Source organism: Trachemys scripta, chromosome 8 (assembly GCF_013100865.1).
Source record: "Trachemys scripta elegans isolate TJP31775 chromosome 8, CAS_Tse_1.0, whole genome shotgun sequence".
Taxonomy (NCBI): domain Eukaryota; kingdom Metazoa; phylum Chordata; order Testudines; family Emydidae; genus Trachemys; species Trachemys scripta.
Genome location: NC_048305.1, coordinates 69750451 through 69768405, shown reverse-complemented (window position 1 = coordinate 69768405; position 17955 = coordinate 69750451). Strand labels below are relative to the sequence as shown.

Here is a 17955-nt window from a genome sequence, read left to right as displayed (position 1 = left end):
CAGAAGCAGTTTCTCCTCCCTTGGTGTTCACACCTCAACTGCTAGCAGAGCACCTCACCCTCCCTGATTGAACCAACCTCGTTATCTCCATACTGATTTATACCTGCCTCTGGAGATTTCCATTACTTGCATCTGAAGAAGTGAGGTTCTTACCCACGAAAGCTTATGCTCCCAATACTTCTGTTAGTCTCAAAGGTGCCACAGGACCCTCTGTTGCTTTTTACAGATTCAGACTAACACGGCTACCCCTCTGATACTAATATTCTACAGTTTACAGAGAGAACCTAGAAAATGTGGTGACCATCAGGAAAATATTTGTTAAACTTAGCTGATGAGCTACAAATTTCACCATTCCCTCCATCACAACAAAATGGTTACAAGGAGAACTGACATGAGTCAACAAATACAGCTGTTTCCAGGAACTATTCCTTTCTCTCCCTGCCCCCCCATGTAATCCTTTACCCTTTCTATTTCTGTCATACCATTCTGAAGGATAGTGCTGGCTTGTCAGCTGCCAGTGCACTGATTTGTTAGGGGGGTGACCTGGGGTTAGAAAAGACCATTGACTTGACACAACTTACTTTCAAGTTATGGGAGATTAAAAATCACAGGCATGTTTGGTTTGGCCTGTCAATAGGGTAGTACTGGCCATATTCTGCTCAGTTCCCTGCTGCGATAGCTCATCCATCTTTGTATGCGCAACATGTTAGTGTGTTTTTTATTATTGTTTTAGCAACAGGTAAACAGCTAGCTAAACTGTAAATGGCCAGAGTGTGAGAAAGAACTGCTCCATTCTCTTTGTAGCATCAACTAATATTATTTTCTCTATTTTTGTTTTTAAGTTCTTCATGGTTTCCTATTAATATACCTTATTTATTACAAGGCGTTCCATTTATCCACTAACTAAGTTGTCTTTGGGGGGTCAGACAACCCCAGTGCTGATGGTTTTAGTGAACAGAGAAAGGAATTTCTTGTTTGAATTGTTTTCACCGGTTGTGATTCAGTGTATAAAACCTGAAGAAAGTCTAATTTTGTATGAGGCCACAACTGTGCCCTTAAAAATATATGTTATCATACAAGAGAGAAAAACTGTTCAGACATTAGTATGAAAGGCTTAGAATACTGTATATATTAAATATTTATAGGTAAGTATTGAAGTATTCCTGCAATCAAGCTGATGAGTACTAACTTTAAGAAAAATATAGTGAAATTATCTTATAATGATACCTGTGCCTAAAAACTGCACACAGAAGCAAATTCATGCAAGGCAAATAAGTGGCAGAAAAAAATCACCTTGAACCATCTACTGACTCTTGGGACAGGACTTCTTATTTCCTTTAGACAACCATTATAGATTATATGCACCTTTGATTCCATCATCCTTTTTAAAGTTGATTTCAACAGGACTATGGGTAAAAAACATGCTACCCAACATGCGTAAGGGTGGCCAAAGAACAGGCCCTGAGTGACTTGATGCATTGTAGCAGTCAATACCCTTTCTAATCTGGTTGCCTAAACTTCATGGAATAGCCAACAGTGAGTATAATTTGAATTAATTTCAGTTTTAACTTAACTTAATTTAACTTAACGAAATTCCCAGTGACATCTATATTGGAAAATATCCACCAATTTTCTTTGAAGTGTATTTGATTTTTGTTCTTAATACTGAATAATGTAAAACCTCTTTGATCTTAGACATTTCAAAAGAGAACAAAAAGGAAGACTGAAATCTCAGACATTTAGGTTAAAAGGCAGAAGCAAGAAAGGATCTCTTTATCAAGAGTATTCACCTTGAGAAACACTTTCCTTAGACTCCTAGGGTCTATTTTATTAACACGGAATATTCAGTGAATAACTACTCTTAAGAGAGTTTACTTAGCAGAAATATAGGGCCAAATTGTAGGCTACAGGCATAAAAAATACGTCAGTTAGTTATCCAGAAAGCATTATCTCTGTCAAAAAAATCACTAGTTCAAATTTGGAAGTAAGAACAGATCCCAGAATTTAGACTAGAGCAGCGGTTTTCAAACTATGGGGTGGACCTCCCAAGGGAGGCGTGGGAATGTGTCAAGGGAGGCCCAAGCTGTGTGCTTTTTTTTTTTTACGAGCTCTGGCTGTCAATCCCAGGTGGCTGAGGCTCATATAGAAGGACCATGGATGGCGGTATATGTACTTGTGTGTGTGTGTGTGGGGGTAAACTACTACAGACACAAAGAAGGGGGGCTGATCAAATAAGTTTGAGAACCATTGGCCGAGAGGAAAGCTCAATATTTTACTGAAATGACATTGAGTCCTGCTAAAGGGGTAAGAGTTTTTCATTTATTGTACTACGCATTCCCAGCTGGTCTCATCTTTGACATACCTCTGAAGATCTGATGTAGAGGGGGACTTCCACAGACAACAGGAAATGTCCCTGACATTTTTAACGTTCCCATTCCTTCCTAGTCTGAAAATGATTTTAATAGGTCTTTCTAACGTTTGCTTAGTCTACACTGAGCCATTTCTCAAAGATATGTTAAACTGATCCTTTTAAAATGTAATTTCCCATTATTAAATCTTTATAAATAATTTAGAAACAGAACCAGCTAACACAGATATTTTCTAATGACGACAGAGTCCAAATGATACTTGAAGGAGGGACAACTGCAAAAAAAAAGAAACAAATAAAACAGGGAATTGTGGACAGAAGGTAGGGGATTAACCCAGGAGAAAGAACAAAGCTAAGCATTCTGGTTATATGAATGTCAAGCAACAGACATCAGTCTCTCTTAACAGAAGCAAAGGAAAAATATGGAGAAAACTATGAAAGACAATATTGTAAGAGTCCAACTCCTATCTTTCATGGTCACACACTTGGAAGTGTGTTGGAGATGTTAGATGGCTCTTTCTGTAGCTAGATGGCAGAAACATGGCAGTGAGAGTCTAAGGACTATATCTGGGTCCTCAGACCATATTGCCAATTCCCATGAACATCAGTGTGAGTTCTGGGGGCAATATATGGCTTTTAGTCTTAAAGGAGTAGGAGTATCAGCAGTTGGCTCTTTTTCAACAGTCCATGATGTTTGTAATAGTATATTGCTGGCACAGATATAATGCAAGTAATATTGGTGGGGGCTTAAAAGTTGTATGGTTGAGGGAAGGGAAAAATAGGTCTATGACCGTTGTTCATTATGGAACCACTAACACATTTTTTAACATAAATTAAAATTTTATGGTCAGAAAAGACAGAATGAGAAACAACTTGGGGTTTGGATGCTCATGTCCTCCTTCCTTAAATATATGACTAACAGAACAGCTGCCGTTATGGTTAATTTGTCCACAGCATATCCACTCTTGAGTGCCATAAATAAAACTAACTCATTTACCTTTGGACCTTGTCTTCCTGGATATCCTGGCAGTCCTGGAACCCCAAGTTTACCCTGAAATTTTAAAAAATATATATTGTTTCTAGTAGTTCTTAGTAGTTTAGTCATAACTTTATATAGAGTTTGTTTCCTTCCATAACAAATACAATCAAATATTTTATTATTTTTTTCTTCACACTTCACCTATTTCCCTCCTGAGAACAGGTCAATTGGCTTTGTTTCCAAAACCTCAGTTCCAAGAATAAAATCCTAATCTTGTTGAAATGGATGATGTTTTGCCGTTGACTTCAATGAACCCAAGATTTCACCCAAACACTCTTCCAACACTGTAATGTAGTGACGGTGGCAACAAAATATTAACACACCCTTTAACACAAAAGGCAATTACCATAACAGGCCAATTAGTGCTCTTAATGTTGCACCACATCATGGCTAATGTGTTTTCTTTATCTATAATCTCCATGAAAGCCAATGGATATTTGAAGGTCAAGCTCTACAGATTGTCTTGAAGAGTTCTGAACTATCTCAGAAAACATCATTGAAAATCATACCCCAAGAATAATCCAATATCACATAATATGTGGTGTGTTTTGAGGAAGATGGCTCTCTTCCCAGTATCAGACAGGAAAATAGGCTGAATAGATTGATGCTATTGATGTTACTAATTCTACTGCCTGAAGGTGGAAGGAGGGAACATTGCTGTGTCCAGATTTTGTAGTGTAGGTCCCATTCCATAGTCTTAAGTGAAAAAACAAAGAATGTGTGCTAATTTGTCATTTTCAAAAATAAGGAATAGTTGTTTTGGTCTCTAAGGGCCAGAGCCACTAGAGAAGAATATGAGTATTGTAAACACTCTTCCAGTATTCCAGGCCATCACAATTTTGAAGTGTGGTCTGTACAGAAAAGATGTGAGAATGGAACATAATCTTGTACTCCAGCAATAATCTGGGATGCTAGAAAAGAGATATGGGGGAGCTCCTGCCTGGAAAGTGGCATTTGACAAAATAAATGCGTGTTCTTAAAAAAATAAAGCAGATGAATAAAGATGCAGAATATAACTCATGTTAGTGAAAGCTTGTTTGTGCCTGGCAGGAGATATATTTAAAGAAGAATTCAGCCATTTATAAAGATAACCACACTGACAGTTATATTTCACATCAAAACCAGTTGAATGCATTAGAACTACTTAAGGTAGCATCCCCTAAAAGAAAAGTTTCACAGCGTAACATTGCATCAAACCCTGATAAATTCAGTGGGAGTCTTGCTCCCGATTTTAATGGGAGCCCCTTCCTCCTTGGGTGTGGAGGGTTCCCTGGCAGCAGGATCACATGAAAGTGGGGAACACAGAAGGACCAAAGTGGTCTTCAGGATGTTGGGGAGTTGGACTGGGTTAGGCACCTACTGCATAGTGGGGACCTCCCAGTGAGTGGCAGAGGACAGGGCATGGATTGCTGCTGTTACATGGATCTTCCTTTTTTCCCACCCATGTTGGTGTGGGAAGATGTTAGGGTCACAGAGACTATTCCAATGATTAGACTGCAGATGCCTTCAAAGTGCAATTCTGCAGCCACTCCATGTCATGGAAAGCAGTGAGCACTCTTCCCCAATCCATTGCATATTGGCCCAGCATCCAGGCTGGACATTTGACTCAGGATATGGAATATAAGGAGTTAGTATCCATACAAATGGGAATAATCTGGATCAAATATATTTCAGAGGCTCATCTAAACTAAGACAACAGTGATGCTAACTCTTATAATTCTGTCACAAGTCTCCTGGTATTTGGTATTTTTCTTAAAGCTCCAGCTCCTGAAATCAAGAGGATTATGGGAAAATCTCAGCTTTCAATGGGTGGGGGGGGGCGAGTAACTCGCTAGACTTTGTGGAATAAAGGTGGGGGGAAAATGAATCCTTAAGGCTCAAAAAACAGAATACAAATTAACAGAACTCTAAATTTGTTATATTTTAAAATCTTATGAGTTTTTACCCCATCTCATGATTTTTTACTCATATTTTGAATGTTTGGAGTTGGCTATACTGAAAATCTCTTTAAATGGTACATTCATTTGTAAATCTCATGACAACAATACACTTTCCTATGAGAATCCTAATATTTTCATGTTTTTGCAAGGTCAGATATGGTGTAGGAATAGCCTTTTTCATGGTATTTCAGTACTCTCAGTCGTGGCTGAAAACAGAAAATGCAGCATTCAGAAATTCTATGAAAGAAGCTAACTAAAGAATCAGTTATTGTTTGGGGAAAAGTTCCTATCAATTCTTGTTTTAATAGAAATTGTTCACTGATCCAGTTACAATTGAATACAAAGTGATATTCCAATCTGAGTTGTGCTTCCATTCATCCAGGATAATAGTTCTAGCCTTCTTTTGTTATATGTCCTTTGATTCATGACCTTGTTATCAGCTGGCAGGGTATTTTGCAACATTTTGGGGAACGTTAATTCATAAATAGCTCCCAGTAGTTAAATAAGACTGGAAATAACTCTTCTTGGAATGAGTCAACTGACTTTTAAGTTAAGTTATTTGATGACAGCTTATGAATGATTCCAGTATCAAATCATAAATATAACTTTTCCTGAACTTCTAGCATGCCATGTAAATAAATCATTATGAACAGTAATGTTATGTTTATGACAAGAAGCAACTTATAATGAAAGAGGATTTCTTTTTATCTCTATTATCGCTAAAATATGTTCCTTCCTTTTTAGTTCCTTCTGCTGAAACTCTAGTCCATAATTCTGGTAATCTCTCTTAACATTGAGTATCTATATAGTTCTTTATATGTTTAAATACTGTATAGACTTTAAGTATTTTTATTAGATCTTTTGTCCTAAAAGATTAAGAGGAACTGATCACAGAAATGAAATGTAATGATAACTTAGATACAAGTGATCATGACATGATCACATTTATAACGTGCAAGCAAATAAAGTCCAGATCTCTCTCTCTCTCTATAATCATCATCATATGGTGATTATAACACTCTTTCTATTCCAAAAGTATCTCTGGAGGATGCTAAACAGCTGTTATTAAAGCTAGACATTTTTAAATCAGCAGGTCAAAGTAACTTGCATTAAGAGTTGTAAAAGAGCTGGCTGAGGAATTTGCTTGACCATTACTGTTGATTTTCAATAAGTCTTGGAGCACTAGGAAAGTTCCAGAAGAAAGCAAATGTTGTGCCAACTTTTTAAAAAGGGTAAATGGGATGATGTGGGTAATTATAGTACTGTCAACCTGGCATCAATACTAGGAAAGATAATGGAACAGATGATACAGGATTGATTAGTAAAGAATTAAAGGAAGATAAGGTAATTAACATAAGTCAAAATGGGTTTATAGAAAATAGATCCTATCAAACTAACTTCAGTTTTTTTATGAGATTACAAGTTTGGTTGATAAAAGGAATAGTTATTATAATATACTTAGACTTCTGTAAATTGTTTGACTTGCTACCATACAACATTCTGATTAAAAAAATAGAACAATATAAAATTAACATGACACGTTAAATGCATTAAAAATTGGCTAAGTGATAGGTTTCAAAATGTAATTATACATGGGTAATGGCCATCAAGCTGGTGAGTTTCCAGCAGACTCCCGAAGGGATCAGTTCTTGTCCCTATGCTATTTAATATTTTTATCAATGATCTGGAAAAAAAAAAACATAAAACCTTCACTGATAAAGTACACAGATGACACAAAAGTGGGAGAGTAGTAAATAATGAATATGACAAATCACTGATTCAGAACTATCTGGATCACTTGGTAAACTCGGAGCAAGCAAACAAAATGCATTTTAATATAGATAAATATAAACATCTAGGAACAAAGAACGTAGGCTATACTTACAGGATTGGGGGGATAAGTTCTAACTGTTGAAATGACCCATTTTGATATTTTTTTGAACAAAACATTTAGATGTTTGTTTTTGAAAGGGCTTTTCATTTTGATATTGTGTGTGTGTGTGTGCGTGTTATTTATATGTATGTGTATGTATGTGTATGTGTATGTATATATATAAAGTTAGAATCAAAACAAAACATTTTGATTTTGTCAAAATGAAACACACAACCAATTGGACAGGAAATGAATGAAATGAGATTTTTCTTTTGTGGAGAATTCTGAAATTTTGGGGGTTTGTTCCAATTCGGAATGAAGTCAATGTTTGAAATCTCACAATCCTCTGTGAAACAATCTGTGCTCCACACAGCTCTAATTAAAACACTGCACCTCCTGATTCCATCCTATATTCTCATCCCCCTACTTCTCTTCTACCACAAGCTCCCTCATTTTTGGTCTCCTATGTGTTATCTCTCTCCTGGCCCAGGCTACCCAAAACACTGCATTGAAATGCCACTCTGACCTTTTACATACCATGCCTTCAATTCCCTTTTCCAGCATCCTCTCTCTTTCTGTATCAGGTTCAAGATCATTATTCTCATTTTCAAGATTCTATATCACATGCCCTCCATACATCTCAGTCTTTGTTTTTCACTATGTTCTAATGCCCCACACTTTGTTCAGTCTTCCTCCTTAATAGCACCTTTCTCTCCTTCTGCCACTCCTGATTTTGTGTTTTTTGTCATGATACTCCTTATACTTAAAACAACTTATGTCTTCCCATTCACCATACAATTTCTGCTCCTTCAGGTCTTCTGTGTAGCCTTTCAATGCCAAACTACTTTCCAGCACTGTCTCCATCCATGCTGGTGTCAAATTTTCTTTGAATTATATTTGTCTTTGATAGATTAGACTGTAAACTCCTCAGGACAGGGCTTAGCTGTCTCATGTGCCAGGAAGTGTTATGCATTTCTATGTATAGCTACAAAATAATAATTTCCATTATTTGTGTAGTGTCTCAGCAGCCATAATAACCTACCACTATCTGATAGCTAAAGGAGCTACTTTCAGCAGTACCAGCCTTTGGAGCTGAAGATCCTGGTTTGATCTCCATTATGAGACAACGTTTCTTTACATTAGCTGTTGGTTACTAACCTTTTCACCAGCCTGCCCAGCACCACCTGGGTCCCCTGTTGGACCTGCTCGACCTTTTGGACCTTCAGGGCCATCTTCTCCTCGTGGACCCAGTGGACCAACTTCACCCTAAAATTCAATATGCTATAAATACAGAGCCACTGCCTATGCTCATACCAATACACTGTTTGCAATAGCAGGACACCTTAAGATTTATTTTATAAAACAAACAATTACTTGAAAACTAATGTAAATGAAGATTAGGAAAAAATATTAGTGCTTTTGTGCTAGTAACAGAATTCAAGTTGAGGGGTTGTGCATGGGTTGTGCATGGGGTTACTTAAACCCAGGTTAGGGGTGTGTATTAACACCACTTTTGGAGGATCGGTGTGGCCCCCTGTGAAATATGGTTACATTTTTTCCCCTGCACCAGCCAGAATCTGGCCCTGAAGGATTAATCTAGTACATTATACATGGAATGGAATTAGTGTGAAAATATGGATGCCTGGATAGCTAAATAGTCTGTTGGTAATGTTAGCTTAAAACCAGGCCAGAACCTGAGCTGGTGTAAACTAGTGAGCTCCACTGCAGTCAATAGAGTTATGCTGATTCCCACCATGTGAGGATCTGGCCGCAAATCTACATGTGTGCACTGTTTTTTAAAATTTAATTATAAATAAGTTTAAAGTGATATTCACAGGCTAACAGCTATAATTTCTAAGTACTATATTTTCCTATATAAATACTTACTCTGTCACCTTTAAGACCCATGTCACCTTTAAATCCTGGGAAACCATCTTCACCCTAAAAAAAGCACAACATATAGAAAAATATGTTCATTAAAAGGGAGACTTTTACAAATGGAATTAAAACATTAGGTAATCTGAGTGGATGAGTGTAATAAATGCACAGCAGCAGTAACTCCATTCAATTTAGAACTTCACATGCCTAATGATTTTAATATGGCAGTTACTATATCCAAAAATATATATATCTATGCAGCTACACTGAATGATTGCTCATCTTGGGAAAAAGTTGTGAATAATGGGGAAGCTCTCTTAGGCTGGACATAAATTTCTGTATTTATTCTGAACTTCTTCATAGAAGACAATGATCCTCTGCATTAAATTCTATCCTTGTATATTAAACTTTGTATTCTATTTATGCTTTCTACTGATAAGATATTTATCCTTTTTCATAATTGGTTGATGGACTGACAATGCAACTAAACCTTAATATTGTTCTGTTCATTGGCAGAACTATTCATCCTTCTTATTTATTTATTTTTACTAGTGGCCCAATAGCATCATAAAAGAAAGCAGATCCAAAGGATGGACTAATAAAGGAATAACCAACTCTTAAAGTTTAATGAAAGAAAGGTCAACAGATTCCTTACTGATTTAGTAACTCCTTTATAAAAGTAAAAGTGATCACACTGAACTTTAAAAGACATGTCTTTATTCATGTAAACATACGTACACCCATGTTCACAGTATATGGTGCCACACAGAGCTAACAGAAACAGTAGTGTCCACATAGAGTGGTCAAATGTAAAAGCATGAAAGGTGGCTCAATGGCTACATTCATTGGTTGATACAAATCTATATTCTGTAGGTAATTATAAGAAAATGATCAAGTCAGCATGGCAAAGGTAAACACGCTGACACTTTAAGGATGCATTTGTACATGTGATTGAATCAGAACATGTTAGGATCCTAGTGGAGACTATTTACAGATAGCTAATCTCCTCAAAGACATTATGTAGTTGTCCATGTTTCCATGAAAATAGACAACAGTGAGGAAAATTCTACTGTTACACTTGAGCACATGGATAGTGACTCCACTGACAACAGAAGAAATCAATGGAATTATTCCAGATTTGCACTAGTGTAATTGAGAGGAGTTTTTGGTCCGCTATCTCTACATCTCAGTCTTTGCACAACTACCATTCTGATATCAAGGCCATAGAAGATTCTGGCAAGTACATTTTTTAGGTGCTGTTCCTCATTGTTGGGGACGGAAGCTCTCTCTCTGCTGAATGAACTTGTAGAAAAGGGGTTCACTATAATGTTGATACGCTTCAGGCGAAGAAGTATTGGTGATGTCAGTCTAGAATTAATGACAATGTGCTCCAGTTGTCGCTAATAAAACAGCAAGGGCATTGTACTCCATCCTCAACAGTTTGCACTCCTATATCTAGATAAGTTTTCTTTTGCCATGCCAACCAGAGACATTTGGCATGGCCCACAAACCTAAAACCATAACATTATTTTTATTCCATTCAATATTTGAAGGAAAATTATTTCTATGACAAAAGTGTTTCCAGAGGTAAATGGATCAAGAGAAACATACCATGATATGTCAGCGCTTTAATTTCCTTGCAAAACTTACAAGTATGGTCAAATCTCATTGTGCAAAAACCTTACAATCTTTTAAAAAACAGTATGATGTGCAGTAGAAGGTCATGATTCATGGGAAAAAGACACTAGGAAAAGGTTTAGGTAACTGACAGATTGTCTGTGCTTTGGGTGATAGTGATAAAAGGGCCCATGAGGTCACTCTATAATCCAGACATTAAAATTCTAGAGATACAAATACCTATTTATTAAAATTTAAAGAGAGGTGTTGATCAAGTAGAGCAAGAGAAAGCTAAAAAAAGCTTTAGTTATGAACTACTCAATTATATCCATGGATAATAATGTTGTCCAAATAAATAAGGACACCTTGCATACCCATGAGGATTGAACACTGTGCCTATCACAGATCAAAAAGTTGCCAAATGAACTGAAACTCTTCAATCGTCACAGTGAGGTTCCAGCTACTGAGAGCTAGAGGAACTTGATTTTAGTTCAGCTTGGAGGTGAGAGTGAATCCATGAACTAATGCTCTATGGCCCTACTCTGTTTTTTTTGTTTTTGTTTGTTTGTTTTTTGTTACCTATAGAGTTCTATTCGCAGTCTATTGGTCAATGCAGACCAATGTCAACTTTGGGACCACATGAGATCAGTAATGGTGTACCAAATCAATCAATTGCTGTACCTCTGTCTTCTCATAATACTGTGCTTTTCATAGTAGTATTTGACTGCTCTAAATCAATAATGCCTATATGTAACAGACATATAAGCTCCACTACAGCACATGTCCTGGAGTCTAAGGGGTTTCTATGTATTTGGTACATCAGTCTCAATTTTGAGGTGTGCAATAATGTTTTGTGTCATACAGCAGCTACCATCAAACAACTGTTAGGATCATAGAGAGTACTAGGAGGTCTTTAATGTCATGAGGTCTTTAATGTCCTTAGTTTTTAAAGTCCTATTCAAAGAACACAATGAACTATTGAGCACTGAATATAGCAGCATCAACAGATTTGGGAGAATGCAAAGGTGAGTTTTAATCACATTTGCACGTACATTCCCTATTTGTGCTGTGCACATTTTTGCCATAGCAAAGGATCTGGCCTATTGTCTGCATTTCAGACACCAGAAAGTCTAGAAGCCAATGGAAGGTCTGGGTGTATAAGAAATACAGAATCTAGTCTATAGTATGAATCACAGTAGTGAAAGTAGTAATTGTCACAAGTGTCTGGGTGTGACAAGCTTCTAGGGATCCACTTTTGTCAGTGGGGGAAAGAGGGAAGGCTAATTCTCCACTACCCTACACCTTGTGTATAGTCAGTTACACCTGTGCAAAGTGGGCGCAAATTGCTATTGCTCTGATCTGGTAGAATTTTACATACCTATCTCATAGAACTGGAAGGGACCCTGAAAGGTCATTGAGTCCAGCCCCCTGCCTTCACTAGCAGGACCAAGTACTGATTTTTGCCCGAGATCCCTAAGTGGCTCCCTCACAACCTTGGGTTTAGAAGGCCAATGCTCAAACCACTGAGCTATCCCTCCCCCTCTTTTTAGACAGATGTAAATAGCTATGCAAGGTGCAGGGCAGTGGAGATTCAGGCTTGGTACGTTCCCCTGGGATGGTGAAAAGTAACCATTGCTGTCTGGTAACAACGCTGCTTGTGGTAAGGAAATAAAAGATGTAGCACTGAAAAAAGGAGACCCTTTTGTTTACTGGAACACAGAAAAACACTATTTTTTAAAACAAAAGCAAGTCCAATTCCATGTTTACCTTTTCACCTTTGGAGCCCTTGAGACCACGGACACCATCAGCTCCCTGTAGAAAACAATGAGAAATTGCCTCACTGTACATAACCAGAAAGTTTCAAATATTCAGATTAAAAAAGAAAAAAAAAGAATCATACCTTCACACCACGAGGACCAGGATAGCCAATTGGACCCTGAGGACCTGGAGGCCCCTAAAATACATTGGATTAGAAAAACTCCGAATGTTAGTCAGTTAACAAATAGTTTTCTAAGTACGATCCACTTACCTTAACGATACCACAAGTAGTCTAAAGGAAGACCTTGGAATAATACTGGGCAGACAGGCTTTTCTGGCTGACTGCCCCCAAGAAAACTTGTGGGAATATCAAAGCGTTTTTCAGATTTTCTGTGGATCTATTTATGGTTTTGCTGGGGATTTATACTTTTGGAAATTTCAAATGAAAGCGATGTGCTAAAAACATCAACTCACAACATAAATAATCTGAAATTATGATAATTTTGAAAATATAAGAACACACCAGTGTTAATGACGTCTGCACAGGGCAGAAGCTATGTGTTAGCTATAAAGACATAAGAGTATATCACTCTACTAGCCCTTCCCCATCATTTAAAAAAAAATCTCACAAATTTACATTCTGTGCCATACTCTACTCTCATATAGGCGTCTGCTATTCCCATATATACAGATCCTTCAGAATCTGACTCTTTTTTTCAGTGTTTGCATTTTCATTAGAGTAATCAATCAACCATGGTCTCTTTTAAAAAATCCCCAAAGTAAACAGGGTCTGATTTAAAAAAAAAGTCAACATTTAATTGATACTGATGGGGGATTTTTTGGCATTTATTGTTTCCTGAGGATTTTTTAAAATATATTTCACTAAACCTTTGCAAATATAAAATTAAGAGAGGATAAACCTTTGTTACTTTAGTAGTACATCCTGTTTCATAATCCTTCCTGGCCTCATAATAAAGAAAAAGGCCCCCAAATATGTAATAGATTGCAGAATAAGGGCCAGATATTGATACCCTGATTTATATTTATATTTATATTGTATAGTACTTTACTCCATTGTCTTCAGTAGGACTACTTGGGAAGCTGTGTGTTATTCAGCATGAGTAAGGGTTTCAGAATCTGGCCTTAACATGGCAGAAAGCTTTATAAACCCTTTAAATATTTCACTACAATGAAGAAATTATTTTCCACTGACTTCCTGTAAGTGACTGAAAAATCCATTGAATGTGTATGTTTTGATATACCCCCCTAACTGAGCCTCTCAATAGTCCCAGCAAGTAGCATACACTATAAAACTGCAAACTCAAAGAAGTTGCAAGTTATCTGTCTGAAACATGTGACAGTTTATGAAATCCTGAATAGACATGAATAAATATAAAAAGAGTGCCCGGGTAAAGTAAAACTGCTTGTGGAGTTCACAGACTGGTACTCAATAAATATGGTTGTCAGCACACCCATGCTGTGAATGGGTGATGCATTTTCTATCACTTATGTTCCCAATAGCTATAAGAGCAACAGATTACATGGTTGACAAATTTACTAAATAAACAAATAAATACAAATTGAATAGACATATGTTTATGGAAGTTTTGAAACTTACCAAAGCACCTTTCTCTCCAGACTGACCCTCTTTGCCAGGATGACCCTGATTACAGACAGATAAATACAGTATTTGTTGGAAAATATGCTCTTTGTGAAAAACAATTCATTATACAAATAAATTGGTTTTAAATAATTGAACATCATCATGACCCCAAATCCAGCCCTGTTTCTGGACTACAACATGAAGAATACACCTTTGATTTTGAGGAGAGATTTGTTGTTTTAATATATAACTAGTTTACATAACAAAGAAATCTGGACAGTAGTTATATTGATGTAAATGTATTAAGCAACATTTTGATCAACTGCAGGAGTTTTTGAATCTAAGACACACTCAGATTTGATTACTACAGTATTTTGAAAGAGCCTACATGATACAACTTCATGCAGAAATCCTTAAAGCATATAAAAAGGTCACAAGAGTTGTCTGAGAGGCCAATAAAGAGATTAATCTAGTCTCATTTATAGCATTAATTAAATGCTTTCCCTTTAAATCATTGCTTACTTTTAAAATAAAACTTTTTGAGGGGTGCAGGCTGCTACTGTTTAAATTCTATATAATTATAGTTATATAAAATTCCCACTAGAAATGTAGCCCAAGAATTAAGGTTTTGTGGGTGTGGGTGTGGGTGTGAGAGAGAGAGAGGAAGGGGGAGATCACTCAAAAGATTAATTCCTCACTGCATTCCTAGTGGGAGACAGCATTGATTATATTTGATCTGTCATCAAAAATTACACTAAAGTTAAATTAAAAATGTTAATGGCAGATTACAGTATGAGGAAATCAACAAGTAACACTTTTTCTACTTTGTGTAGCTCCACTCTACTTTGAAGGGTATAGTAAATCTTTAGTTTTGCTGTGCATGTAGCCACTTCTTAAATATTAACTTCTTTGTGGTATTAACTTCCAAAAAGTGTTTTCAGTATGTCAAATCATATTTTAAAATACCTGCCAATCCTTAGCTGATAAACTTCTGATTTTTATGTTTACTTTGCTAGCTGGTAAAATGAATTTAAGATATATATATATTTTAAAATACCTGCCAATCCTTAACTGACAAACTTCTGATTTTTATGTTAAGTTTGCTAGCTGGTAAAATGAATTTAAAATATNGTGTGAGAGAGAGAGAGGAAGGGGGAGATCACTCAAAAGATTAATTCCTCACTGCATTCCTAGTGGGAGACAGCATTGATTATATTTGATCTGTCATCAAAAATTACACTAAAGTTAAATTAAAAATGTTAATGGCAGATTACAGTATGAGGAAATCAACAAGTAACACTTTTTCTACTTTGTGTAGCTCCACTCTACTTTGAAGGGTATAGTAAATCTTTAGTTTTGCTGTGCATGTAGCCACTTCTTAAATATTAACTTCTTTGTGGTATTAACTTCCAAAAAGTGTTTTCAGTATGTCAAATCATATTTTAAAATACCTGCCAATCCTTAGCTGATAAACTTCTGATTTTTATGTTTACTTTGCTAGCTGGTAAAATGAATTTAAGATATATATATATTTTAAAATACCTGCCAATCCTTAACTGACAAACTTCTGATTTTTAATTAATTAATAATTAATTAATAATTAATTAATAATTAATTAATAATTGATTAATGGCATATTTTAAATTCATTTTACCAGCTAGCAAACTTAACATAAAAATCAGAAGTTTGTCAGTTAAGGATTGGCAGGTATTTTAAAATATATATATATCACTTATCTATCTATGCATTCTAGAATATTGATTAGAAGGATGAGTATCAGATAGCTAGAAACAATTTATTGTCTTGCTCACCTCAAACATCATTAGCAATTTTTTCAGTTTTACACAAACAAATACATCTTGGTTTGAAAATCTGAACTAATCTTCAAGCAGATGATCTTATTGCACACAAAGTTATAACTACTTACCCTGCATGGAAAGTCTGTGATTCTACAATGCTACGTCTTGTCAGGGGTAATGCTTACCAAGAGTTTCAGTGACTTAAGCTGCCTGCCCTACCTTTCAACCAAAGAAACACATACACAAGGTAGGGAGATAACTGTCTAGGCAGATGGTGGGGTGCAGGCAGTGGTTCATGCACAAGCACGCACACACACATACACATGCAAACACATGACTACCTGTGCTTATTCATTCTTCATTGCATTTGTCTTTATTTCTGAGTTTTTATGTGTAACAAAATGTCGGTTTTCAAATACCAGTGATGTTTGTAAGGGCTGAGAATTTTCAGAAGTGAGAAAAACTTGCACAAGTGGACAAAGATTCAAGTCTAACCGGAATCTCCAACAATGCCATAATATGCATTGCCAACAGTCTATCAGGAGTAGAGCAGGGCTGGGGAAAGGCAAAAGGAGCTGGGAAGCTCTAGCCTGGCAAATCCGCAGGTGGCGGGCTTTGCTAAAGGCAAAAAAGGTACTGGGATTGCAGAGGTGCACCCTGGGGTTAGGCAGAGGCAGCTGGTCCCAACTCCTTGCCAGTGATGAGTGGCCATGACAGACTTCAGTTTGCCCCAGTGAGCGGGGGTTGAGGGTTCCCCTGGGAGAGGAGACCCAGAGCGTGGGGGTACTGCTGGGGCAGAATCCCGAGGTACGCAGGTACCGGGGTCTGATAGGGACATGGGGCCAGCGGCAGGCGAGACACCGGCCTGCAGAGGGCGCTCCATATGCTGGAAAAGAGCTAATTCCAAGACAACCAGCAGGAGGCACTGCACTGGTGAGTCTCACTTCGCTACAATCCCCCATTTACACTGCCACATTGACATAAATGAAACAGTGGATCTGATCCACTGTATGTCTCTTTGGCTATTAGCTTATCATAGCATGTCAGTGCAGATGTTGCAATAATAATTGATTATCAAGGTACACATTTCTAAAAGGCTTCAGCAAATCTTAGCAGCCCCCTAACTTTAATAACGCCTCAAGTTCAAATAATACAGAGGTATACACAGGCTTTACAAGTTTGTTCCCAACTAAGAGGGCTGCGTCTTTTCTTCTTGTAATGCAGTACATTGCATGCAGTGACCCAAAGCTGCATACTGATTTTTAACAGAATTTAGACATTCAAAAGACAAAGTTACTTACAGAAGGCCCATCAGAACCAGCAAGTCCCGGAAGGCCAGGCTTGCCCTGTGGTCCCTAAAGACAACAAAAAGGAAACATTTTAGGAATAATATTAAACAAATATGTTGCTCGAGCTAAAATAGGTTGCAACAAACAAATTAACTATGAACAAAAAGAAATATGTTAAAACATACAAAGTGATGGGGAAAAGAAATAAAAGAAGAGTGTTCCAAAAGCTAGATCCAGAGACTTAGATTCTGATCTCCATTACACCAGTGTAAATCCATAACAATTCCAACGACTTCAAAAACGTTACTCTCAATGCTCACTAGTGCAAATAAGAAAGGAACAGAGGAATTGCCATATGGCATCAGACCCATGGTCCATCTAGACCAGTATCCTGTCCAAGAAGGAAGGAGCAAGAAACCTCTCAGTTGGCAGATACTGAATAATCTATTTCTAATAGTTAGAGACTTAAGACCTGAAGCATGAGGTTTTATCTCTCTTCCAAAATTTGTGTTATTAATATTATGACTCTGAATATTCTTGTTATCCGCATAAACAGCTAATCCTTCTTTGAATCTTTCCAAGTTGTTGGGTTCAGCAACATACTGTGGCAATGAGTTCCACAAACTAATTATGCATTGTGTGAAAAAAGTATTTCCTTTTGGATTCTCTTCTGGCTTTAAATATTTCAACTAGCTATAGCTGGATACTGAAATACTTGCTCCACCTGAGTACCAGCCGTACCTCAGAAATATCCATTTGTAATGTTAAACTAACTTGCCTTTTACCTAAAA

At 36.9% G+C, this 17955-nt stretch overlaps 1 protein-coding gene across 2 annotated transcripts in view; it reads right to left on the bottom strand.

The window, feature by feature from the left end:
- The window catches only part of COL11A1 (collagen type XI alpha 1 chain), a 240885-nt gene that overhangs the window by 106965 nt on the left and 115965 nt on the right, over positions 1-17955 (bottom strand). For both annotated transcript variants that reach the window (XM_034778961.1, XM_034778960.1), the window contains exons 25-31: positions 17177-17230; positions 14092-14136; positions 12616-12669; positions 12483-12527; positions 9108-9161; positions 8379-8486; positions 3366-3419 (exon numbers count right to left, since the gene is read on the bottom strand). In XM_034778961.1, the coding sequence (XP_034634852.1) occupies positions 3366-3419; positions 8379-8486; positions 9108-9161; positions 12483-12527; positions 12616-12669; positions 14092-14136; positions 17177-17230 (414 nt within the window). The remainder of the gene's footprint in view (positions 1-3365; positions 3420-8378; positions 8487-9107; positions 9162-12482; positions 12528-12615; positions 12670-14091; positions 14137-17176; positions 17231-17955) is intronic.